Raw genomic sequence first — 26,724 nt, forward strand, 5'->3', positions numbered from 1 at the left:
CGCGCCGCTGTTTTTAAAATGGAAACACACCCGGTCCCGCCTCCAGCCGTGAGGACGCAGGGTAGAGGGCGCTGCCCTCCGGAGGGGCCCTAGCTCGGCCTTCTCCTGTACACAGGGCCTTCTCTCCTGGGTTCCTCCCTGCCCACGCTCTCTCCCGACCTAAGCCCAGCAACAAAGGCTGCGGCCTGCCCTTCTCCTCCCGGGCTCGCTCCACCTGTCCGCCACTGCCCCGCCTTCGCCCCGCCCCCGGAACTGACGACACCACGCGGCCCTGCCGTTGTCCCGTCGGGCCTCGCGGCGGCGGCGGCGGGAAGATGGCGGCGGCGGGAGCGCTGGAACGCAGCTTCTTGGAGCTGAGCGGAGCCGAGCGGGAGAGGCCGAGGCACTTTCGGGAATTCACAGTCAGCTGCGTTGGTACAGAAGTGGCCGGGGAGGGTGCGGTCCGATCGTTCTCCGCGGTGTCTCCCCTTGGGTCCCTGGGTCTCTGACCCTCCTGTTCATCCTCAGTCCACATGCCCGTGGTCTCTGGATCGGAGAGCTTCCTTGATATCCGACTTCTCCCTTCCTCCCCCTTCTGTTTGTACGGGTTGTCAATCGGCCGCCCGCTGTCCAGCGCCCGCTGCCCCTGTCATCCCTGGGGAAGCACGTGTGTAGGATGACCGCGTTCGTTTCGCAGGGACTGCAAATGTTGTGTCTGGGGCCGCGAAGTACAACGAGAGCGCGGGAGGCTTCTACTATGTGGAAAGTGGCAAACTGTTCTCCATCACCAGGAACAGGTTCATTCATTGGTAAGTGCTGCGTTCGCCCACCCCTCCCCCTGGAAGTTAGGGTTTGTGTGGCTGCACCCACCTGTCAGTTCTTGTCGGAATCGGGAAGTTTCTGAGACAGGGAGTTTTCTGTACGCTCTACACACACAGGCCCCCAGGCGTCAGTAGAAACAGCGGGAATGTAACTTAGCGAATAAAGCCCTGAAGACCGGTTCCAAATAGGAGCCGATTGGTTTTACAGTGCTTTCACGCCTCCTTCATTGCACCGATAGGTTGGAGGTTCCACATCAGGCGTTGTGCTAGGGGCTGGGATGAAATGATGATCAAAAACAATCCCTGCTTTCATCGGCCGGCCGCTGTAACAATGCAGGAATAATGTGGCTCCACCTTTCATGGCACAGTTTTATGAGGGAAAAAGATGTGAAACGTAGATGTATGAATACAGACTCTACCTGCCCCAGAGGAATGCGTAGGGGCTGAGAGAGGCTAATAGGGAAAACATCAAGGAAGCCACAGTTAACCTGAGACCTGAACGACCAAAGGTTAGCCAGGCAAGGAAGGTGTTGGGGGAAAGCAGTCCAGCCTGTAGGGTCACTGCGTGCAGAGGCCGCGAAGGAGAAGGACTAGACGAGCTCTGCAGGTTTGAGGAACTGATTGAAAGTCTGCGGCATAAGCACAGTGGGTAGAACAGAGTGATGTGAAGGATGCTGAGGCTGGAGCGGTAAGGCAGGACTCAAACCACAAGGGACCCCCCCCACTCCCCCCCAGGTTCGTTTGTTTGTTTTAAGATTTATTTATTTGAGGGGTAGAATAATTACATACAGAGACAGAGACATCTTCCATCCACTTGTTCACTCCCCAAATGGCCACAATGGCCAGAGCCAGGAGCCAGGAGCTTCTTCTAGGTCTCCCACGTGGGTGCAGGGTCCCAAGGACTTGGGCCGCCTTCAACCTCTTTCCCAGGCCATCAGCAGGGAACTAGATAGGAAGTAGAGCAGCCAGGACTTGAACCCACGTTCATATGGGATGTTGCCGTGACAGGCGGAGGCTGCCACAGCGCCGGCCCTGACCCTGTTTTTCAGGGTGCTGGATTTTATCTTAAGTACATTGGGCTATCATTGAAGAGTTTTAAAGAGTTAAAACCATCAAGACCAGTCTACTTTGTGGAAAGCACATTTGGGTTGGCTGGATGTAAGGCGAAAAATCAGTTTACTTTTATGATGGCCAAAATGTCGGAGTGGCTAGGAAAAAGGAAATAGGTGGTTTAAAAATATATTTAGAAGGTAGATTGAGTAGGGCTTGGTGGTAGACTGAATGTGGGCAGGAAATGGTAAGGGGAAGGAGAGAGTGAGGATGGTGTCCTGGTTTTGGCTGTGATTAGTCTGGTATGGGGTGGGAGGGTGCCAGTGACTGAGATATAAATGGAAAGGTGTGAGTGATTCTTCTGAACATACTAGATTTGAAGTGCTAGTGCAGCAGGCTTTTGACGGTGTCAAAAAAGCATTGGCAGGTATATGTCTGAGGCTCAGAAGATATTTAAGATAGAGAAATCTCCTTTATTTAAGAAATACTTTCCCATGCCTAATATGTTTCAGTTAATGTTTAGGGATTAAGGATATAGCAGGGAACGAAACAAAGTCCTTGCTCTCAAAAAAGGAGGCATGCAATAAGCAATAATCAAAAAGGCCAAGTAAATATAGTTTGTCAAGTGATAAATGGAATAGAGAACAGGGAAGCAAAGTAGGAGGGAAGGGAAGTGCCCATGGGAGTTACATTTTGTATAGGGAGGTCAGGCAAGACCCCGTGACAAGCTGACATTTGAGCAGAGGCAGTGAGGACATCTGGGATTGAGCATTTCAGATAGAGCCTTCCAAGAAAAAGTCCGAAGAGTCGGAAGCTTGTTTGTTGTTTTCAAAAAATAACAAAGGGCTAGGAGTCTACAGCTGAGTGAACGAAGAGAATAAGAAAGAGCTGAGGGCTAGATCAGGACTATGTCAGTTGTTTTAAGGTTTTGGATTCTGTGCTGAGGTGTGACGAAGCCACTGAAGTGTTTAAAGTAGAGGAATGACATGATCTAAGTTGTAGTTTACTTATTTTTATTTATGTGAAAGGCAGAGTGACAAAGGGAAAGAAAGAGATCTTCCATCCCCTAGTTCACTCCCCAAATGCCTGCAAAAGCCAAGGCTGGGACGGGCAGATACAGGAGCATGGAACTCAATCTCGGGTGGCAGGGACTCAAGTACTTGTCATCATTCCCTACCTACCAGGGTGCACAGTAGCAGGAAGCCAGCATCCAGGACTCAATCCCCGGCACTCTAGTGTGGGACGTGGGTGGGCATCCTAAGCAGTGCTTAACCCTCTGTGCCACATGCCTGCTCCTAAGATGTATTTTTAGAAGATTGCTGTGGCTGTTATATTATGAATAAAATGTAGGGAAAAGATGAGAGCAGCAAGATCAATTACTAGAATAGTGCCACAGTCCAGACAAGAGATGATGATGGCTTAGACTAGTAGTGATAAAGGCAGTGAGAATGCCCCCGATGGTGGGTTTGTTTTTAAGGTAATTTTCTGCTGCATCAGTCTGATACAGCAGACTTCTGCCTGGAACGACTGGAGCGACTGGAAGTTACAGAGATGCCATCAAGTAAGTTGGGAGAAAGTGTAGGTGAAACTAGTGCCTCGGGATGTGTGCGGTGTTTTTGGTTTGGTGGATACTAGAATTATGTTTTGGGCAGGTATGGGTTGGAAATGTCTTGGATAAGTAGAAGTGTTGAGCAGTAGTCAGGAGTTCAGTGCAGAGGTTGGGCTAGTGATGGAGGTTTGAGAACTGTTGCCATCAGTGGCACTAAAAACAGATACATGTGCTCTTTGCAGCACATATGCTAAAAACTGCTACAGTAGCTTATTTTGCTACCCATCTGCCTCCATCATGGGTAGTGTACATGCTCCTGGGAAAGACCTGTCCAGCGGTACAGCGTCCCCACCTGGCTGAGGTCAGCATCTGACAGCATGAAGGAGCAGAGCTACGAACTGGCCAAAAAGGACCTGACTCCTTCACACATCAGCATGACCCCGAGGGACTCCCATGCATTTTGTGCTAGGCAATAAAATCTTGAGAATCCTGAAGTCCAAAGGTTTTTTTCCTGATCTTCCTGAGGATCTCTGTCATTTCATTAAGAAAGCGGTTGCTATTCAAAAGCTCCTTGAGAGGAAAAGAAAGAATAGTGATGCTAAATTCTGTGTGATTCTGACAGCCGAATTCACTGTTTGGCTGAACGTTATAAGATCAAGTAGGTCCTCTTCTCCAAACTGGAAATATGAGTCATCCACAGCTTCTGCCCTGGTGGCTTGAATTTGTCTGTGTACCCAAGCAATAAAATCTTTAATTAAAAAAAAAAATACAGTGAATGAGGTCACCCAAAGAATACAAGTAAATCAAGGCCGGCGTCGTGGCTCAAGAGGCTAATCCTCCGCCTTGTGGCACCGGCACACCGGGTTCTAGTCCCGGTCGGGACACTGTATCCTGTCCCGGTTGCCCCTCTTCCAGGCCAGCTCTCTGCTATGGCCCAGGAGTGCATTGGAGGATGGCCCAAGTACTTAGGCCCTGCACCCCATGGGAGACCAGGAGAAGAAGCACCTGGCTCCTACCTTGGGATCGGCACGGTGCGGCGGCCATTGGAGGGTGAACCAACGGCAAAGGAAGACCTTTCTCTTTGTCTCTCTCTCTCACTGTCCACTCTGCCTGTCAAAAATTAAAAAAAAAAAAAGTAAATCAGAGTTGTTAATGTGTTTGTTTGTTTTTTTCACAATTTACTTATTTATGAATTTGAAACACAGAGTGATAGAGGGGAAAGACAGAAAGATCTTCCATCTGCTGGTTTACTTCCCAAATAGCCACAGTGGCTTGGGCAGGCCAAGCTGAAGCCAGGATCCTGGAACTGCCTTCAGGTAGCCCATGTGCTTGACAGCCCCAAACACTTGCATCTTCCCCTGCTTTCCCAGGTGCAATAGCAGGGAGCTGGATTGGAGGCAGAGCAGCTGGGACTTGAACTTGCGTTCTGATGTGGAATGTTGGTGTCACAAAGACTGAGAAATCCTATTTTACAGGGCAGGCATTGTGGTGCTGTGGGTTAAGCCACTGCCCATGGCACCAATATCCCACCTCAGAATGCCAGACAAATCTTTGGTTGGTGTGGTAGTGGTGATGGGTGTCCTGTACTGTGTAGGGTATTGAGCAGTATCCCAGGCCTCCACCTACTATAACTGATGGTACCTCTGCCCTCCACCCTGCTACCCCAGTTGTAACAATGAAAAATTTCTAGATGTTGCTAATTGTCTTTGGGGAGTGGGCAGAATCACCCCTAGTCGAGAATCACTTGAGTAGAAGAGGTCTGGAGACTGAGCCCAGGGCACTCCAACAGGTAGGAAGATGAGGAACCAGCGAAGGAACCCAAGAAGGACTGAGATGAGAATCAAACAAAAGCAAGTGATATCCCAGAAGCTAGAGGAAGTATGACAGAAAGGAAGAGAGTGAAAAAATGTCAACTGCTGCATATAAACCAGTTGTGAGGATAATTGGTAACCTTATCAGGAATTGCTCCAGTACCGGTACAAAAGCCTGAGAAGACTGGGCATAGGACAGTTGTTTCAAGGAGCATTGCTGCAAGAGAAGCAGATAAATGGTAGCTGGAGGACAGTGGAAAAGTCTAGAGGAGACATGATAGTATATCCTCATGCAGTTGGAAATGATCCAGTAGATGCCTCAGGATGAATGTAGTCACGAGAGGAGAGGAATTCAACCAACTGAGAAGGTAGGGTATTAGGAAACCATGGATATTGAAATCATTAAGAATTTTGCAGGAGTAGTGTGGGAGAGAATGGAAGTCTTCGAGAAACGAGATCTGTAAATAACAAACATGAGCAGGAGGAGCCAGGGATGTCTTGATTCTATGACCTTCAGGGCCAAGTGATTCTGACAGGGAGAAAGGGTCAGTAGGCTAAAATGGGGTGCCCACTGGACATCTGCACCACGCTGTGAGGTCCCACACAAGGAGTGTGGTAAAGAAAACTGCCACCATTGGAGGGGACACTGGAGGACAGTGTCCTAGGGGTGATCCCGAACCTGACTTTAATGTAAGGAAGGTGAGTGATGAAGTTGATTGTGCTGATGGTATCCCATGAGTTACCAGGAGCAAAGTAGCTGTAGGACTCATCAGAGCTCAGAAGGTGCCTTCATCCTTGGGAGTGGGTAAGGTGGTCCTCTGTAGAATATGAACAGTAGAGAAGATGACCCAAGAATAAGGTTTGTGGGAGTCCAGCATGTACAGGTCAGGTCAAGGAGAAGGAGAGGGAATGGCTGAGTTAGTGTTGAAAACCAGGAGAGGGTGGTATCATGGAAGTCAGGAGAAGGACGGCGTGTCAGATATGTGAAATGCTGACAAGAAGGAAAGTGAGAGGAGGACTCAAGGGGAAAGCATTTGGCCTGGCTTCAGACACTGGCTAGGACACTACTGCTGGCTAGCTCTACTCCTGACCAGCCAACTTCTCGCTAATGCGCACTGTGGGAGACAGTGGTGACAGCTCAAATGGTTGGGTTCCTGCTACCCCCATGGGAGACCTAGATTGAGTTATTAGCTCTTAGCTTTGGCCAAGCCCAGACTCAGCTATTGTAGGCCTCTCTCTCTACCTCTCAGATTTTTAGGAGACAGCCTGAAGAGTCCATTGAAATTGGGGACCAGCATTGTGGTACAGCGAGTTAAGCTGGTGTCTGCTGCTGGCATCTGATATGAGCACTGGTTCATGCCCCAGTTTCTCCACTTCTGATCCAGCTCCCTGCTAATGCACCTGGGAAAGCAGCAGATGATGGCCCAAGTGCCTGGGCCCCTGACACCAATGTGGAAGACCCAGATGGGAGTTTTAGGCTCCTGGCTTCACCTGGTCCAGCCTGAACCATTGTAGCCATTTGGGGAATGAAACAGTAGATGGAAGAGCTCTCTCTCTTCTCACCCCCACATGCTCTCTTCCTCTTTCTCTCTTTTTCTAATTCTGCCTTCCAAGTAAGTTCTTTAAAGATTGATACAGTGACCTTGGTAATAAGTGGATGTGGTGGGAGCAGAAGGTAGACTGAGTTAAAAGTGTGAGAGAGATGAGGGAAGAAGAAAGCCTGGCTGTGGAGAGAAATGGATAAAGCATAGCAGCTGGATTGGAGGGAGAGGGGAAGCAGGAATAGAGTGATGAAGAGGAGAGGCCAGAGAAGAGTGTGTCTCACTTCCAAAGGAAGGCTCTGGAAGAAGGAGAGATGGATGCAGGAGGAATATACATAAGAAAGTCGGAGAATGACCGTTGATTGCCAGAAGGAGATTTGGCTTTTAGGGGAAAGGTGCAGATCTTACAGTAGATGAGGTGATGAGGAATTGGTATGTTGACAGCATGGTGCTTTCTGTGCCTCCAGAGGTACCACACTGCAGAGTTGCACCCAGGAAGTCACCCTGCACCCTGGCATGGTTCTGGTACAGTCATGTCCTCTTCAAGATTGTGCCATTGTCAGTATATGCTTTGTTTTGTTTTGCTTACGATTTATTTATTTGAAAGGCAGAGTTTTACAGCAAGTGAGAGAGGCAGAGACAGAGAGAGATTTCCATCAGCTGGTTCACTCTCCAAATGGCCACAATGGCTGGAGTCGGGCTGGTCCGAAGCCAGGAGGCTCCTGCACATAGGTGCAGAGGCTCAAGGACGTAGGCCATCCTGCCTTCCCAGGCACATTAGCAGGGAGTTGGATTGGAAATGCAGTAGCTAGGACTAGAACTGGCAGCCATATAGGATGCCGTTGTTAGACAAGTGGCAGCTTTACCCGTTACACCACAACACTGGCCCCCATTTTCACTATGTTACATTTTCCACTGGGTTGTATATCCTTTGACAAGGACTGATCCATCCCTATCAAGGACTGATCGATTTGAAAACTCTTAGCTGAATGAAAAGAAAAACCTAGATTCATTCCTATCAGTAACATGGATGTTTTCTCATTTATGAATGAGTCAGCCAGCTGAATCAAGAACAACCAAGAAATTTACATAGACTAAGGGTGACAGTTCCCGGGGCAGGGGCTGAGCTTCCGTAAGAGCAGGATTCACAGTGAGACGCTTGTCTTGTAAGAGCTCTTCTGCTGGGACCCAAGGGAATAGTGCCCGAGAAAGAAGGAAACATCTTTCCTACTTGAAAAAAAGTTAATTAAATGGAACGAAGGAAATTTGAGGTGGTGAAGCTTGGAAGGACTTTATAACCAGAACAATTTTAATAAAACAAGACCATTTGAAGAGAAGCAGAAGAGATAAACTAGGAGCTAGAAGGAAAATAAACTAGTTGATTAGAAAATTTAATCTTAATTTTTGCCATAAGAAAAAGTCCCTTTCATCATTGTGGAGTAGATGGGATTGCAGCAAGAGGTAGAAAAGTCTCAGTTGACAGTGGCTCATGTCATTTGGGGGTGGTGTTGTAGCACAGCTGGTTAAATCACCACCTGCAATGCAGGCATCCAGTGGCGGAGCACTGATGCAAGTGCCGGCTGCTCTTGCTTCTGATGCACCTGGAAAAGCAGCCCGAATATATTACATGGAGTAATATTCCAAATGGACTGTCGGGTTTGGAAATACTTCCCTTTAACAGAATCGTTTGACTGTTGTTATGCTGTGTTTTGTAACTACGTAATATGGCGATGTAGAATATGAATGTGATCTGAGTTTGCATATCTAAAATTTTCCAATTCAGAGTGTTCACTTGGGCACTTTTTTTAAACAAATGCCTCTCTTTTAACAGGAAGACCTCTGGAGATACATTGGAGCTGGTGGAGGAGTCATTGGACATAAATCTGTTGAATAATGCAGTTCGTCTCAAATTCCAAAATTGCAGTGTCCTGCCTGGAGGGGTCTATGTCTCTGAGACTCAGAATCACGTGGTAGTCTTGATACTAACCAGTCAAACAGTGCACAGGTTACTCTTCCCGCACCCTTCCCGGATGTACAGAAGTGTAAGTTGGTTAAGTGTAATACCTTTTATTTCCCAAATTACTCTGGCTGTCACAGAGTTAGTGCTCGAGCAGTATCCTTTGGAACAGAAGGAAATGTGGGTTGCTTGTTAGCCCTCACCAACCCATACTTTGATAGTTGCTGTTCAAAATGACCAGACACATTTTAAGTTGAAGAAATAGTTTTCATTTTTAAAAAAATGTTTTTCTTCTTAAGCTGATATTTTCTTCCTTTAAAAACATTTTCTTAACAGTTGAGAGAGCCACTGAACAACATGAGTGATTTTGATCTAACAGATTTTTCTTTCTAATTGCTCCGCAGGAGTTGGTAATTGAAAGTCAGATGCAGTCAGTGTTCACTGACATTGGGAAAGTTGACTTCAGGGATCCTTGCAACTATCAGTTAATTCCAACGGTTCCCGGGCCAGCTCCTAATTCTGCCGCCTCAGCAGCCTGGCTTAGCAGTGATGGAGAGGCTCTGTTTGCACTGCCGTCTGCTTCCGGGGGCATCTTTGTTCTTAAACTACCTCCTTATGACATGCCTGGTAAGAATGGGAACTAAGCATGATTCCGCTTTGAACGAGGACTGTTGCCGTTTAAACAGACTTTACAAGTTCTGCCCACGGTCCAGAGCAGGCAGGTGATCCTGTAGTATCCCTAAATTGTTCCTTCATCGCTAATTACGCTAATGAATCTCTAATGCTTTCTTTTGTATTTTAAGAGAGCAAGATTTTATGTCATAAAGTAGCTTATTTGATGTCCTATAGTGGAGATGAGTTGACTAGTTGTCTACCATCAGATTGAGGTGTTGTAATTAAATTAACTGAAATAAGTTTGACTGCTAAGACCCCACTCCAAGTCATCACTAGCTCCTGCCTGAATTCTTCCATTATAGTTTTCCTATATATCTCCTTGTACCTGTCCTTAACCCCCCTCAGCAACTTGTCAGGCAGACTGGGAGATTTAAAACCCGAGTTGGGTCCTGTCTGCGTTGCTCAAAGCTATCAGATGATGGTTGTTCTTCATCTCACTCTGAAAAACTCCAGCATCCTTCCAATGGCTTCCAGTGAGTTCCCCACTGCTGCCTCTAGTATCTTTGCACCTGCTACATGCCCTCTTGGCAATGCCTTGAACAAGCCAATGACACTCCTGCCTCAGGGCCTTTGCCTGGGATAGCCAGTGCTGGCTTGATGTGTTCCCTTATCTCCTTTAAGACTTCAAGCAGTGTCACCTCAGAGAGACTTTCCCTGACTACCCTTTTCAAAATTGTAAACACCATATGCACACACACCCAAACATTTTCTAGACTCCATTCCTGTTTTATTTTCTCCACTTATTATCAAGCTACCTAATTTGTCTCTGCCATGAGGACAGGGGTTGTGTTTTTTATTATTGTTATTTTGTTCACAGCTCTGTCTCCAGCACCTAAAACTGTACTTGGCACATGAAAGATACCCAGTGATTATTTTGGAAAGCATGAATTTGATTCTGTTTAGTGGCATTATGGGTTACTGCCTATAAATGAGAAATTTTCTCTGGGATAGTATTTTTATTGATAGTATTTTTATTGATCCAATCATGATTCAGAATATTATAGCTGTGATGTATAGGTAAGGTACATCATACAAGTGTTAGCATAGAAATATAGAAGCCCATCACCTTATAAAAACCTTGTTTATGGTTCCATCACTCTTACCTTTGGTTCTCTCTGAGTCTGCTCATGAGTGTCTTGGGTATCATTGCAGGGATGGCGTCCGTTGTGGAACTGAAACAGAGTTCAGTAATGCAGCGATTGCTTATAGGCTGGATGCCAACAGCTATCAGGTGAGTGGTATCTGACAGCGCAGGCGGGGTTCCCCATTTAGTCTTTCTGCCCTGGTCAGCATCAGTTAGTGCTTCCAGTTTTATTCCAAGGCGAACACTCTAATGGGAAAGAGAAGTCTGCATAGCATCATGTCCCACCTGAGGAAAACCTCCCTTCAGAGTCTGCTTCGTTTGCCGTTAGACACCTTGCAGAAGCTGGCTTCATATTTATTCTCATGATATCCACTTTGGTGCTCTGCCCTAACCCAATCAAATCTACTTTTGAGTAAAATCGTTAAAAATAGAAAGTTTTTGATGATTAGAATACAAAAAGGAATAGTATACAGTTGTTACACAGTCTTAATTTTTTTTTTTAGTTAATTTATTTGAAAGGCAGAGTTACAGAGAGGCAGAGAGAGAGAAGTCTTCCATCTGCTGGTTCACCCCCCAGATGGCCGCAACAGCTGGAGCTGTGCTGATCTGAAGCCAGGAGCTTCTTCTAGGTCTCCCACACTGATGCAGGGGCCCAAGCACTTGGGCCATCTTCTGCTTCCTCAGCCCATAGCAGAGAGCCGGATCAGAAGTGGAGCAGCTGGGACTTGAACCGGCACCCTTATGGCATGCCGGCACTGCAGGCGGCAGCTTTACCTGCTTCGAGTTATCTCTACAAGTTATCTTGTATCTTTTGAATTGAAAACTGTAATGATCAGATTATTTGCAACAGTGAAACTGCAATTTTGCCTTCTATTTTCAGGGGTGATCAGAGCCCTTCAGATCGAGCCCTGAGTCTTGCTGTTCATTGTGTTGAACATGATGCGTTCATCTTTGCTCTGTGTCAGGATCATAAACTGCGAATGTGGTCTTACAAGGTAAACGGCACATTGATGGTTACTCTAAATTAAAAATAAGATGGCAGATCGTGAGATATATGAAATCCCACTGTTTCTCTTTAAGATTATCAAAATCAGTTAATTCGGAAATTATGAATCATTTCTAGTTTGAGATAGTTTCATTTAGCTTTATTTTGTATGCATTGTCTCCTATCTTTTTGTCTTTTTATTATGAAAATTATGAATCTGCGGACCAGCATTTGAACTAGCAGTTAAGATACCATAAAGTGCCCACATCCCATATCAGAGTACCTAGTTTTGATACCTGGCTCTGGCTCCTGACTCTAGCTTCCTGCTAATGCGGATCTTGGGAGGCAGTACTGATGGCTTACTTAGTTGCCTTCCTGCCATCCATGTGGAAGACTTGGACTGGTGGTTACCAAAGGGTGGGGAGAGTCGGGAAAAGTTTATTAATGGGTGGTAAATTTGAGTTAGGAGAAAGAAGTTCTGGTGTTCTGTTACACAGTAGAGTGACTATAGATAGCAATAATGTATTGCATGTGCATTCAGAAAGAAAACTCAAATGGATTTTGAATGTTTTCACCAAAAATGATAAATATTGGGAGGGATAGTTATGTTTACTATTGAACATTGCACAATGTGTACATGTATTGCGACATCTCATGTTCTCCCATATATATGTACAATTCTTATGTATCACTTAAAAATTTTAGGGGAGCGGTGTTGTGGGGCAGCAGGTTAAGCCACTGCTTGCAACACTTGCATTCAGTATTGGAATGCTGGTCAAGTACCAGCTACTCCACTTCCTGTCCAGCTGCCTGCTAATGTACCTGGGAAGCAATGTATAATGGCTCAAGTACTAGAGTCCCAATTCCATGTAGGAGATCTAGCTGGAGTTTCTGGCTCCTAGCTTGGGCCTGGCTGAGGTCTGACTGTTGCAGCCATTTGGGGAATTAACCAGTGAGTAGAAAATCAACCAATCTCTCCCTCTCCTTCTCCCTTCCCATCTTAGTTCTTTTAAAAAAAAAAAAAAAAAAAAACTTTATAAATTAGATGGAGTGCTTTATATGGTGGATGTAAATCCTCTAAAAACATAAAGGATGTGTTTTCTAGCCAGAATATTCTTTTTTGATTTATTTATTTATTTGAAAGGTACAGAGAAAGAGGGGGAACAGAGAGAGATTGAAATCTTCCATTTGCTGGTTCAGTCCCCTAATGGTTGCAATGGCCAGGGCTGGGCCAGACCGAATCCAGGAGCCAGGAACTTCTAACGGGTCTCCCACATGGGTACAAGGGCCATCCTTCTTCCTCCACTGCTTTCCCAGGCACATTAGCAGGGAGCTAGGTCAGAAGTGGGGCAGCGGGACTTGAACTGGTGCCCATATTGGATGCCAATGTTGCAGATGGAGACTTTACCCACTATGCCACAACGCCAACCCCTCGGAATATTCTTTGAATAACACCTGTTATCTCTTACCTTGAGCAGGACCAAATGTGCCTGATGGTGGCCGACATGCTGGAGTATGTCCCTGTGAATAAGGATCTTCGGCTCACTGCTGGGACTGGACACAAATTACGACTTGCTTATTCTCCTTCCATGGGACTCTACCTGGGGACGTACCTGCATGCACCGAAACGAGGACAGGTATGGAACAGAAGGCACCTGTGTGGGGTCTCCGCCTGCTCTGCTCTGGGGAAGGGAAGTACTTGTAGCCTGGACTGTGCGGCCTCGAGAAGCTCTGCACACCAGCCTAGACCTGTCATGGGTTGTTTCTGAGGCGATGGTGGCTCTTATGCTAACATGTAAATCAGAATAACTTGGAGGGAATCAAAGATGAAACAAAATAGAGTTTAAAGGAATATCAAAGAAAAAGTTAACGAAAACTAAACAAAAAAGAGCAAATTTGAAAGACTAGAGGGGAAAAAATGGAAATTACTGAAGGGGATGTAGGTGTTATTAATGGTTACCAGGAAGTTAATTAAGGAAATAATTTTGCTTATCATCCAAACGCTAGCTGTTGTCTGTAGATGAGAGATGTGGGATGTAACGTGTTCGTATAGTCATATATGGGACAGCCATTTGTTTGGTGTTGTGTGTTTGGCACAGTGTCAGGTACATTCATAATAGCAAACACTTGGATTTTGCTTGCTTGTGCTCACACACTGCACATTTTTTATGCATTTGATCCCAAGAGCATTCCTGTGAGGCAGAGCTCTGGTGGAGCTCTCCTTCCCCAGGCTGGGTCCTGGCCCTGGCTGGATGTTTCCCTCCTTCCTGTAGCACTCTGTTAGCCCACTCCGGGTTCCCCTTCCATATGGATTCCCTCATCCCTTGTGGGCTCTCACACTGCTAGACCACTCCCATCTGAATTTCCTCCTGTGCCAAGCTTTCCCTAAATGTGGAGGCCCTCACCCCCTTCTGCTGCTCCTATATCCCAATCCAAGCCACTCCCAGATACGGATACTCTTCTTACCTTAGCTCATTGAGTCGTTCCGGCAGAGCATTCCACCCTGTGTGAGCCTCCCCTTCTCACCTGGGAGTGTCCTCACTCCCCATGCCAGGACATACCTGCATAGATATTCCTTCAGTGTGCTCAGGCTTTCTCCCCATGCCAAACCCCACCTCTACCTCAACCCCTGAACCAACAAAAATATCTGTCTTGCCCTGGGTACCTGATAGTGTTTGGACTGGATTATTCAGGAACAAAATGGAAACAAAGGGAAAGAGCGCCTTCTTGAAGCCAAACATAGGCTGCTGATGTGCTTTCTCAATCTCGTACACATTATCTATTCCCTTTTCCGTAGGCCAACTCTTCCAGTGTTTGAACGCATCTGTCTGTCTCCCCTAAGTGTACTCTTCTCTGTGTGCAGAATATAGGTGGCAGGAGAACGGACTTGCTGTTAGTTCCTTCAGTTAATATTTAAAAAAAAAAAAAAAAAAGATTTATTTATTTGAAAGAGTTAGAGAAGGAGAGGCAGAGGGGGGGTGGTTTCATCCATTAGTTCACACCCAAATTGGCTGCAACGGCTGGAGCCGTGCCGATCTGAAGCTAGGAGCCAGGAACTTCTTCGGCTCTCCCATGCAGGTGCAGGGGCGCAAGGACTTGGGCCATCTTCTACTGCTTTCCCAGGCCATAGCAGAGAGCTGGATTGGAAGTGGAGCAACCGGGACTTGAACTGGCACCCATGTAGGATGCCAACACTGCAGGCAACGGCTTCGCCCACTACGTCACAGCCCCGGCCCCATTCAGTTACTATTCATGTAAAAATCCACTTGGTCACTTTCTTCAACATGTTCCAATTAGTTTGTCACTAATAAATGATTAGTAAAATAATGATTCGCATACTTTTTGGCCTCAGGACCCTATTATAGTTTTAAAAATTTTTTATGGGGGCTGGCGCTATGGTGTAGTGGTTAAAGTCACTGCCTGCAGCGCTGACATCCCATCTGGGTGCCAATTCAAATCCCGGCTGCTCTACTTCCAGTCGAGCTCCCTGCTGTGGCCTGGGAAAGCAGTAGGAGATAGCCCAAGTCCTTAGGCCTCTGCACCCATGTGGGAGACCTCTCTCTCTCTCTCTGCCTCTCCTTCTCTGTGTAATTCTGACTTTCAAATAAATAAATCTTTAAAAAAAAAATTATTCATGGGACAAGTATTTAGCCTAGCAGTTAAGATACCCGCGTGCCATATTGGAGTGCTGGGTTCAGATTGAGCTCTGGCTGTTGACATCAGCAGCTTCCTGCTAAGGAAGGTCCTGAGAGGCAGTGTTGATGCCTAAGTAATTGGGTCCCTGCCGCCCACATCTGGGGCTCCGACATGGGTGCAGTGGACCTAGCCTTTGGGTCATTTTCTCTGTTTGCCCAAGCACCTTAGCAGGGAGCTGGCTCAGAATTAGAGCAGCTGGGACTTGAACTGGTGCTCATATGAGATGCTGGTACTGTGAATAAGCAAAATGTGGTATATGCATGTAGTTGAATATTACTCAACTTTAAAAAGGAGGGAAGTTATTCTGGGAAAGCAGCAGAGGATGGCCCAAATCCTTGGGCCCCTGCACCCGCGTGGGAGACCCAGAAGAAGCTCCTGGCTCCTGGCTCTGGATTAGTTCAGCTCTGGCTGTTGCAGTCATTTAGGGAGTGAGCCAGCAGATGGAAGACCTCTCTCTCTCTCTCTCTCCCTGGCTCTACCTCTCTCTCTAACTCTCTCTTTCAAATAAATAAAATAAATCTTTTAAAAAAAAAAAAAAAAGGAGGGAAGTTATTAAGGGTGTTTTGCTAATATTTGTTTGAAATAAGCCATTCACAAAAAGAAAATTCTATCTATTCCATTTATATGTAAGTACCTAGAGTAGTCAAATTCACAGCGACAGAAAGTAGAATTTGGTTGCCAGGGCACGGGAAATGGAGAGTTGTTGTTTAGTGGGTATAGAGCTTTAGTTTTGCAAGATGAAAAAATTTGGAGATTGGTTGCATGAAGTCAGTGTACTTAGTACTACTAAACTGTGTCGTTAACAATGATATTTTATCACAATTTTCAATAAATGGCTTCTGAATATTAATAACACTTGCTTTAAAAATATAGTATGTTGATTATTTCAAGGAATAACTTATCAACTTGTGTTTTACCAGTTCTGCATTTTCCAGTTGGTGAGCACTGAGAATAACCGCTACAGTCTGGATCACATTTCCTCTCTATTTACTTCTCAGGTAGGTTGAATCTTTGCATAGTACACAAGTACAAGAAAGAAGTGTCTGAATCCCCAGTACGTTGTAATGGCATTATAGAATTACAATGAAGTATCTCAAGAAGCAAAAATAAATAACTAAAATAAAATGAAACACTTAATGATGTATGAAAATTATTTTATTTGGGTTTTACCAAGTTCACGTGGTACCATGTTTTTAATGTGCTTAGCTCTTCTGCGGACACAAATGTGAGTCATTATGAACTACCTTTTCTAACCTATTCCCTTTTTTCCTCCCACGTTTCCTTGTAGGAGACACTGATTGACTTTGCCTTAACCTCCACGGATATCTGGGCTCTGTGGCATGATGCTGAGAACCAAACGATTGTGAAATACATCAACTTTGAACAGTACGGTCACTTAACTCTCATCCTACCTCACTTGAAGCAGTTTCGTGCTAACAGAGGTTTTTTGTTTTTTGGGTTTTTTTTTTAAAGATTTATTTATTTATTTGAAACAGTTACACAGAGAGAGAAGGAGAGACAGAGAGAGAGGTCTTCCAGCCGCTAGTTGACTCTCCAATTGGCCAAAACGGCCAGAGCTGTTCCTATCCGAAGCCAGGAGCTTCTTCCAGTCTCCAGCATAGGTACAGGGGCCCAAAGATTTGGGCCATCTTCTGCTGCTTTCCCAGGCCATAGCAGAGAGCTGGATCGGAAATGGAGCAGCCAGGTCTTGAACCGGCGCCCACGTGGGATGCTGGCACTACAGACAACGGCTTTACCCACTATTCCACAGCCCTGGCCCCCATAAAATTTTTTACCTAGAAACTAAGTCAAGGGTTTTCATTTGAAGGGTTTGCCTATTGTTAATATGTTCTCAAGTACCTTCTTTTGCATTTTGTCATATTTCTTGCCTTTTGATTTTAGGAGAATATGAGGATTCTTATGGTTGGACCAAGATAAAGAAAACATATTACTTTGGAGTGAGAACATATATCCAAAATACTTCTAAGAATTTTCTTCACATTTTTTTTTTTTTTTGACAGGCAGAGTGGATAGTGAGAGAGAGAGACAGAGAGAAAGGTCTTCCTTTGCCGTTGGTTCACCCTCCAATGGCCGCTGCGGCCGCGCTGATCCAAAGCCAGGAGCCAGGTGCTTCTCCTGGTCTCCCATGCGGGTGCAGGGCCCAAGGACTTGGGCCATCCTCCACTGCCTTCCTGGGCCATAGCAGAGAGCTGGCCTGGAAGAGGGGCAACCGGGATAGAATCTGGCGCCCCGACCAGGACTAGAACCTGGTGTGCCGGCGCCTCAAGGCGGAGGATTAGCCTGTTAAGCCACGGCGCCGGCCAAATTTTCTTCACTTTTAAACAAAGAGTTGATACCTACAACCTCCAAACAAACAAAAAACGCAGTAACCCCTCTGTATTTTCACTTTCCTTGTGAGATAAGAAATAGATTGGACAAGTATAGTACTTCTTAAACATTTTTGTGAAAATCTTTTTAAATATTTATTTTATTTATTTGAAAGGCACAATTACAGAGGGAGAGAGATCTTCCATCTGCTGGTTCACTCCCCAAAATGGCCACAATGGCTAGGGCTGGGCCAGACAGGAGCCAGGAGCTTCTTCCAGGTCTCCCACGTGGGTGGCAGGGGCCCATACACTTGGGCCATTTGCTGCTGCTTTCCCAGGCACTTCCCAGCTGATGGGAAGTTGGAGCAGTCAGGACCCAGATCAACTCCTGTATAGGATGCCTGTGTTGCAGGCTGTAGCTTCACCTGCTACACTACAACATCAGCTCCCAAAACTTTTATTTATTGTTATTTACTTGACGGGAAGAGAAAGAGAGCTCTCATTTGCTGGTTCACTCCTCAAATGCCTGCAACACTTAGGGCTAGGGCAGGGCCAGAGCCAAGATCAGGAAACAGCATTCAGATCTCCCACATCTCCAGCAGGCACCCAACTACTTGAACCAAAACTGGCTGCCTCCCAGGGTATACATTAGCAGGAAGCTGGAACTGGGAGCAGAGCCAGGACTTGAATGCAGGTACTCTAAGGAATGTAGGCTTCTCAACCACGAGGCCTAATCCCTGCCTCCAGACATTTTTTCAAAAACAGGAAACCCCTTTTTCAAAAGTTAATGGACTCTACAATATAAAACAAAACTAGTATTTTGTGATTATAAACTTAGAGCTCCATTTAACATTGATAATTTCATATTTAGATATACTTGGGATCTTATTTTTAATGTACATGACATTAGTTTTAAATTTTTTAATTGTTGCAAATTATTTTTAAAACCAGGTTTTGGTTTTTGTTTTTTAAGATTTATTTATTTATTTATTTGAAAGAGTTACAGAGAGAGCCAGTGAGAAGTTTTCCATTTGCTGGTTCACTCCCCAAATGGCCACAATGGCTGGAGCTGGGCCAGACTGATCTGAAGCCAGGAGCCAGGAGCTTCTTTTGGGTCTTCCACACAGGTGCAGGGGTCCAAGGACTTGGGCCATCCTCTGCTGTTTTCCCAGGCCATAGCAGAGAGCTGGATGCGAAGTGGAGCAGCCGGGACTTGAACCAGCCCCCATAAGGGATGCCAGCACTGCAGGTGGCAGCTTTACTTGCTACGTCACAGTGCCGGCCCCCTACAACCAGTTTTGAAGCAAACACTGTGTATCCCCAAAACATCTATAGAGAATTTTTGGAACACAACTTGACCACTGAACTCATGGAGTCCTCTAGGTCCCTCTTCACCCTGAATTCTAGGGTAAAATTCTGGGAATGGTTACCCAGATTGATCTCAAACCACACCCCCAAAAATGTGAAAGTTCTCCTGATAGGTGGCAGTCAAGCAAAGTGATCAGAGCACAGGCTCCTGTAACTAAAGCAGGATTGGAATCCTGGTTGTGTAACTAATGAGCTCAGATACACCCTAAACCTCATTTTTCATTTCTGTAAAATGGAGGGTAATATATCTTTCAAAGAATTATTGTGGGCACCGTTGCTGTTTTGAGCCATCAGCTGCTGCCTCCCAGGGTGTACATTAGCAGGAAACTGGAGAATCCAGGCATCAAACCCAGACACTCCAGTTTGGAACACTGATATCTTAACAACTAGGCCACATGTCTGCCCTGAATTTTTTCAATAGAATTGATCAAACAGCCCTTGCAGTGGTTCAGCAGAGGGGCCTTTCTGGCCAGATAATGGCAACAGCATAAATTTGTTTTTTAGTCATCATTTTTAGGTTAACCGATGAACTTTTTCTCTCTGCAGTAATGTTGCAGGTCAGTGGAATCCAGTGTTTATACAGCCTCTGCCAGAGGAGGAGATCATCATCAGAGATGACCAAGACCCCAGAGTAAGCAACACTATAAGGCTGCCTTAGGGATCATTTACCCTGGCCATTAGTTTAGTTTAAGGAGAACCTGTTGTATTAGTTGGAACTCAACTGCAGGTGACAGAACTGACCTTGACCTGACTGAAGCTGAAATGAGACTGCATTGACTTGAGCAGCTGAGGTTCAGTATCGCCTGGCTTGGTCTCCACCTTCTCTCTAGTCTTCCCTCCTTGTTGGGTTTTTCTCGGGCAGGCTGCCTCCCTGGAGTCAGTGCAGTCTGTGAACGTAGCAACCCCAGAGGAAGGAAAGCAGCACCCCAGTCTCAGGCCCTTGAGCTGACATTCACTGGCCTGGCTTAGTCACTCTGGTCGGAAGGAATAGAATAATCTGGCTTGGTATGACACACATATCCAGCCTGAGCCTTGCTATTGCAAGGACCGCTGAAGTCATTTGAGGGGGGTAAGGAAGGAATGATTTCCCAAAGAAGGATAAGGGATTTGTTAATAAAATGAGGGGGAAACAGGTGCTGGGCAAGCAGAAATGTTAGGAGTCTTCAACACCATGTTAGTGCATGCACATAAATCAGAAGTTAGATAATTCTGAAAGAATCTGTGCCATGGAGAGAATAATTATTATTATTATTATTTTTTTTTTTTTGACAGGCAGAGTGGATAGTGAGAGAGAGAGAGAAAAAAGTCTTCCTTTTTGCCGTTGGTTCACCCTCCAATGGCCGCTGCGGCCGGCGCATCGTCCTGATCCGAAGCCAGGAGCCAGGTGCTTCTCCTGGTCTCCCATGCGGGTGCAGGGCCCAAGGACTTGGGCCATCCTCCACTGCCTTCCCGGGCCATAGCAGAGAGCTGGCCTGGAAGAGGGGCAACCGGGATAGAATCCGGCGCCCCGACCGGGACTAGAACCCGGTGTGCTGGCGCCGCAAGGTGGAGGATTAGCCTGTTAAGCCACGGCGCCGGCCCGAGAGAATAATTTTTAAAGGTAATTCAGTAGCCAACAGGCCAGTCTCCCCATTTTTCAAGAACACGCTCAGGATCAATGAAAAAAAAGCTTTCAGTTGATACCTTAGTGTTAGCATGAGACTAAAGATATGGGCTATGGGTCTGAAACGACTGTTTACAGGAGTGGAATACCTGCTTTAAATATCTGAGGTTGAACGTTGCAGTCACAAGAGTTTATTGAGAAGGACTTGGGAGACCGGGACTTGGGGAGGTGCTGGGACGTGATTCCGGGGCTAGGCGGGGTCTGTGGTGAGCCTGCGTCCCCGGCTCACTGAGGAGACGCATGAGGACAAGCTTCCACTCATGGGTCAGGTGGGTGTCGCCCTTTCCAAGGTGCCAGCTCTTCAACGGGAAAGAAGAATGGCATTTCTCAAACCTGTGTGTGGTGCGTGGTGTGAAGTTCCTCAACCACTTCTCTACAGTTTGTGAGGCGAAACTAGCAGTCCTTTCTCTTTGTATCCAGCAAATTGGAACAACACTCAATGTTTTAGCTGCACAGTCGTCTCCTTCCTGAGACTCAGTGATGTGCGATCTGGAGTCCTTCCTTAAGTGTCACAAGTGATTCATCTTCGGAATCTTCTTCAGAGCTATCCAAGCTCTCAAAATGTTTCAAGTGGATCTTCCAGTGGTGGCAATAAGGAACAAAATGGTGTCAGGTCGAGGTTGCATATTTTTGAGAGGCCACTAGGCATGATCCAGTTTCTGATGGTGAAAGTGAAAAAATGACAGAAGAAAGTTCAGAAAATGAATCTTCTTTTAGTGCTCAAGGCTAATTTTGATAAGAATTACATATATGTGTAGGGCACATTTGTGCCCGGAGAGCCTGAATTCTCTTAGTCTCATAAGCATCAAGTGTCTACCACCAAGCTTTCCCTATGTTTAAAAAATATATATAAGCTGCCAAAAGTAAAGCACATCATTGGTGATCATTATTTGTTCCATTTAAGAACACCTGGGCACTTGGCTTTTGTCTGAAAGCCAAAATCATATGCTGATTGTTTAAAAAGTTTTTCTCTTTTTGATCATTTTCTCCTCCACCAGAACCACCAGTAGAAGGAAGCAAACATGAATGTCAGTCAGATTTGCTATTTTGGCAAATTTGGTTTATGAGATTTGGTCAGAATATGTGGGTAAAATGAGAATTTCCATTTTATTATCCTCATGGTGAGAGGTTATTGAAGCTTGTTTTATTTACTTATAAAGCTTATTACTGCCAGTTCCTTTGGTAGATGGTTTCCCTTGCCAATGCATGTTCCAATAAACTGGGTTCAACATTCGGTTAGAGATTGTTAAAAACTTGACAAGCCATGTTTTCCAGTGGAGCCTGATGGCAAACTCCATGCTTGCCATTTTCAGCTCAGTGCACCTGGTTGACCACAGACTTTACAGTCTTCATTCCAGTGTGAAAATATAAGTAACTGCAGTACTGCTGCCTAGCATTCAGGTGTAGAAGAGGGCAATGTCTGGGTTCATATAGTAGAGACTAGAGCTTTTGTGTTAATGTGTTCAACTCTTCCATCAATATTTTTCAAATATTGCCTTTTTTAGAGTGATATTAACTTTTATTTCTCTAATAGGAGGTGTATTTGCGGAGTCTTTTTACTCCAGGACGATTCATAAATGCAGCTTTATGTAAAGCGTTACAGGTCAGCAAGAATACATTTCATGTTTATGAGACTCATTTCATGTTTATATGAGAATGAATTACTGTACATGTGATGTAATTACCATTTTCTTTTGTATTTCCATGTCTTAAGCACTAAACCTGTTTCTGCATTTATATGTACTTGTTTTTATAAACACATTTTTTTTTTTTAAGATTTATTTTATTTATTTGAAAGAGTCAAAGAGAGAGGTAGAGACAAAGGAAGAGAGGTCTTCCATCTGCTGGTTCATTCCCCAAATGGCCGCAGTGGCTGGAGCTGAGCCAGTCTGCAGCCAGGAGCCAGGAGCTTCTTCTGGGTCTCCCACGTGGGTGCAGTGGCTCAAGGACTTGGGCTATCCTCTACTGCTTTCCTAGGTACATCAGCAGGGAGAGGGAGTAACTGGGCCCACATAGGATGCCGGCACCGCAGGCCAGGGCTTTATTATTTTTTTTAAGTTCATCTATGCCTTCTATTTTTTTTTTAAGAATTATTTTATTTATTTTGAAAGAAGAGTTACGGAGAGAGGTAGAGTCAGAGAGAGAGAGAGGTCTTCCATTCCACTGGTTCCCTCTCCAAATGACCACAACTGCCAGAGCTGAGCCAATCTGAAGCCAGGAGCCAGGAGCCTCCTCCAGGTCTCCCAAGTGGGTGCAGGGGCCCAAAGAGTTGGGCCATCCTCTACTGCCCTCCCATGCCACAGCAGAGAGCTGGATTGGAAGAAGAGCAGCCTGGACTAGAACCGGCGCCCATATTGGATGTTGGCGCTGCAGGCTGGAGCCCTAACCTGCTGTGCCACAGCAGCGGCCCTCCAGGCCAGGGCTTTAACCCGCTGCACCACAGCACTGGTCCCACTGTTGTATTTTCTTAATGGACTTCCCATTAAATAAGACTCCTAGTAGAGAAGCTGGGGCAGGGAACACTTTCGTAATAACTAGTGAAGAATTTTAGTAGTAGAAAGAGAAACTTGTGCCTACACTACTCATAGTGTAAAAAGATACTACATTAAGCCGGCGCCACAGCTCAATAGGCTAATCCTCTGCCTAGCGGCGCCAGCACACTGGGTTCTAGTCCCGGTCGGGGCAACAGATTCTGTCCCGGTTGCCCCTCTTCCAGGCCAGCTCTCTGCTGTGGCCCAGGAGTGCAGAGGAGGATGGCCCAGGTCCTTGGGCCTTGCACCCACATGGGAGACCAGGAGAAACACCTGATTCCTGGCTTCGAATCAGCGTGGTGCGCCGGCTGCAGCGCGGCGGCCATTGGAGGGTGAACCAATGGCAAAGGAAGACCTTTCTGTCTGTCTCTCTCTCTCACTGTGCACTCTGCCTGTTTAAAAAAATATATATATATATATATATAAAAGATACTACATTACATGGTGTATATAATTGTACTTGAAGGAAATTTGATGTGACTTTACCCTTTCATTAACACAGTGAAAGTCTCACTTGATTCAGGTTCAAGAAAACTCAAAAAATTTTTAACCTCAAAGTAATATGGTTTTTAGAGATGCTTAATGCTTTCAAAAAGATTTTTTAAACTTCAAAAACAATTTAAATGTTTTATTTTAATTAATTGAAAGGAAGAAAGAGAGCAACAAAGATGTCCCATCCCCTAGATTTCTTCTCCAGGTGCCCTCAATAACATTTGTGGCATGAAGCCTGGATTAAACCAATGCCAGGAGTCTGCTACTCAACCTGGGGTGGCAGGAACCCAAGCACTTGAGCCATTATATGCTGCCTCCAAGTCCACATTAGCATGAAGCTAGAATGGAGACCAGGGCCAGGATTCAGGCACAGACTCTCCAGTGTGGGATGTGGGCATCTCAAACAGCAGCTTAATCACTATTCCAAATGTTTGCCCCACAACAGAATTTGTTTATTTACCAGTGCTGTGGCTCAGCGGGTTGAAGCCCCAGCCTGCAATGCCAGCATCCCATATGGGCGCCTGCTTGATTCTCAGCTGTTCTACTTTTATACATCTCATTGCTAAAGTGCCTGGGCAAGCAGCAGAGGATGGTGGATGGCAAAGTGCTTGGGCTCCTGCATTCAAGTGGGAGACCCAAGAGAAGCTCCTGGCTCCTGGCTTGGGCCTGCTCAGTCCTGGCTGTTGCAACCATTTGGAGAGTGAAAGAAAATCTCTATGTCTCTCTCTCTCTCTCTCCCTCTCTCTCTCCCTCTCTCTCTCCCTTCTCTTTGTGTATGTGTGTGTGTGTCCTCTCTCTCACTAACTCTGCCTCCCAAATTTTTTGTTGTTGTTAAATTTATTTATTTATTTATTAGGCAGAGTTAGAGAGAGAAAGGCCTTCCATCTGCTGGCTCATTTCCAAAATGGTCATAATGGCCAGAGCTGGGCCAATCCAGGAGTTTCTTCCAGGTCTCCCTCATGGGTTCAAGGGCGCAAGCACATAGGCCATCTTCCACTGCTTTCTCAGGCCATAAGCAGAGAGCTGGTGCCACAGCGCCGGCCCCTAGCAAATGGTTTTCTTCAAAAATCATTCTCAGTGGAGTGACATATTTATCACTAGTCTAATTTCCCTTTGTGCCAGTCTTAGGATGTGTGTGTTTGGCATCATTTTTATCTTCTTTCCAACTGAGCAGTAAGGGTTATTTTGCATTTTGTAATGATCTGAATGTACTCTGTTATAATATTTTTAGATTCATGGATTCCTGTCATTTACTCTGATCTATGGAAACTTATTTCAAAAATGCTATAATTTGTTTTTCAGAAATTATTTACCCAGTGTTGGAGTAATTGTAATCTCTACAAACAGTACTTTGCCACCATACCTTCTTTTTATCTTTTAAAGATTTATTTATTTATTTGCAAGTTAGAGTTATACAGAGGGAAAGAGAGGCAGAGAGAGAGAGAAAGGTCTTCCATTTTCTGGTTCACTGCCCTATTGGCCACAATGGCCAGAGCTGGGCTGATCTGAAGCCAAGAGCTTCTTCCGGGTTTCTCACACGGGTGCAGGGGCCCAAGGACTTGGGCCATCTTCTACTGCTTTCCCAGGCCATAGCAAAGAGCTAGATTGGAAATGGAGCGTCCAGGACTTGAACTGGAGCCCATATGGGATGCTGGCACTGCAGCTGGTGGCCTTAGCTGCTACACCACAGTGCTAGCCCCACCACCATACCTTCTAAATTGAAATATTTTTCATTTGGTTTTGAGTAGTGTATAATACTCTAAAATGTCTCTTTTAATTTTAGATTTTCTGCAGAGGAACTGAGAGAAATATGGATTTTTCCTGGAGTGAACTAAAGAAAGAAGTTACTTTAGCTGTTGAAACAGAGGTGAGTTTGGGGTAGGAAAAGAGGGATACTTTTCTTCCTTGATACTAAGGAGTTGTTGGAATTCTTCACCTGACCTTGTTAGTAGGAAGTAGAATTGTATAAACCCTTCTATTAGAGAATTAGACATATATTCACATAGTCTCTGTCATGTCATACATAAGGAATATTCATTTGGCTATAACTTAATAAAATGATATCGGACAATTATGTATGTGGGTTTTTTGTTTGTTTTTTGTGGAGATAGATCCTGAGTTGTCATCAAGAGTTTGATTTCTTTCTTCTTTGCCAGCTCCATGGAAGTGTAACGGAGTATGAGTTCTCCCAGGAGGAGTTTCGAAATTTGCAGCAGGAGTTTTGGTGCAAGTTCTATGCCTGTTGTCTTCAGTATCAAGAAGCCCTCTCTCACCCTCTCGCTCTGCATTTGAATCCCCACACGAACATGGTGTGCCTGCTGAAAAAAGTAAGGAGGCTAAAGCCTACAGAGCTCCCTGAACCAGTTCAGTGGTTCCTCAGGTGTGCTAGTCTGGTGAAAATCGTGATTAGCTTTGAGAGCTTATTTTTTTCTCCATAAAATTATAGCTCATTTATATTTAGCCTTCTACATTATTATCTATCCTTTTTTCCTTCCTTCCCTCCCTCCTTTCCCCTTTCTCACACACACACACACACACCCCCACCCCCGTACTTGAGCCATCACCTGTAGTGGACATTAGTAAGAAACTGGAATTGAAAGCAAAGCTGGAATTCACATCCCTGCACTCTAGTTTGGACGTCCCTCTCAAGCAGTATTATTTTTTTAAGATCTATGTATATTTATTTTTTCAAAAAATACTTATCTTTTCAGGAGAGCAACAGAGTGAAAGATGTATTGATCTTCTATGTACTGGTTCGTTCACCCAAATATTCACAACAGCCAGGTCTAAACCAGGCCAAAGCTAGGAACCAGGAAATACATCCTGGTCTCCCACATGGGTGGCCTGGGCCCAAGTATTTGGCTTGTCTTCTGTTGCCTTCCCAGTCTCATTAGCAGGAAACTGGATCAGAAACTGAGCTACTGGGATTCCTGTCTCAAGTGGCATCTTAACCCACTGTGCCACAACACTGGCTTCACAAGTGGTGTCTTAACCTATGATGAAATGCCCACCCTGATCTATATTGTTTTACATTTGATTTTTAAATTTACTTTATTTATTGAATAGATAATAAAAATTAAAGTAGAATAAAACATTATATATATTTTATTTGTTTGCTGAATAGATAACAAAAAATAAAAAATAGCATAAAAATTTTTATAAAGCCTTCATCCAGATCCATCTTTTAATTTCCAT

At 45.2% G+C, this 26,724-nt stretch overlaps 1 protein-coding gene across 1 annotated transcript in view; it reads left to right on the plus strand.

Moving 5' to 3' along the window:
• Positions 1–286: 286 nt before the first annotated feature.
• Positions 287–26,724, plus strand: part of NUP160 (nucleoporin 160) — a 64,795-nt gene continuing 38,357 nt past the window's right edge. The window contains exons 1-13 of the mRNA XM_062196133.1: positions 287–414; positions 677–788; positions 8,583–8,793; positions 9,113–9,335; positions 10,536–10,614; positions 11,348–11,462; positions 12,931–13,089; positions 16,069–16,146; positions 16,437–16,534; positions 19,390–19,474; positions 22,041–22,109; positions 25,313–25,396; positions 25,686–25,856. Of these exons, the coding sequence (XP_062052117.1) occupies positions 315–414; positions 677–788; positions 8,583–8,793; positions 9,113–9,335; positions 10,536–10,614; positions 11,348–11,462; positions 12,931–13,089; positions 16,069–16,146; positions 16,437–16,534; positions 19,390–19,474; positions 22,041–22,109; positions 25,313–25,396; positions 25,686–25,856 (1,584 nt within the window). The 5' untranslated portion in view covers positions 287–314. The remainder of the gene's footprint in view (positions 415–676; positions 789–8,582; positions 8,794–9,112; positions 9,336–10,535; positions 10,615–11,347; positions 11,463–12,930; positions 13,090–16,068; positions 16,147–16,436; positions 16,535–19,389; positions 19,475–22,040; positions 22,110–25,312; positions 25,397–25,685; positions 25,857–26,724) is intronic.

Source organism: Lepus europaeus, chromosome 7 (assembly GCF_033115175.1).
Source record: "Lepus europaeus isolate LE1 chromosome 7, mLepTim1.pri, whole genome shotgun sequence".
Lineage (NCBI taxonomy): Eukaryota > Metazoa > Chordata > Mammalia > Lagomorpha > Leporidae > Lepus > Lepus europaeus.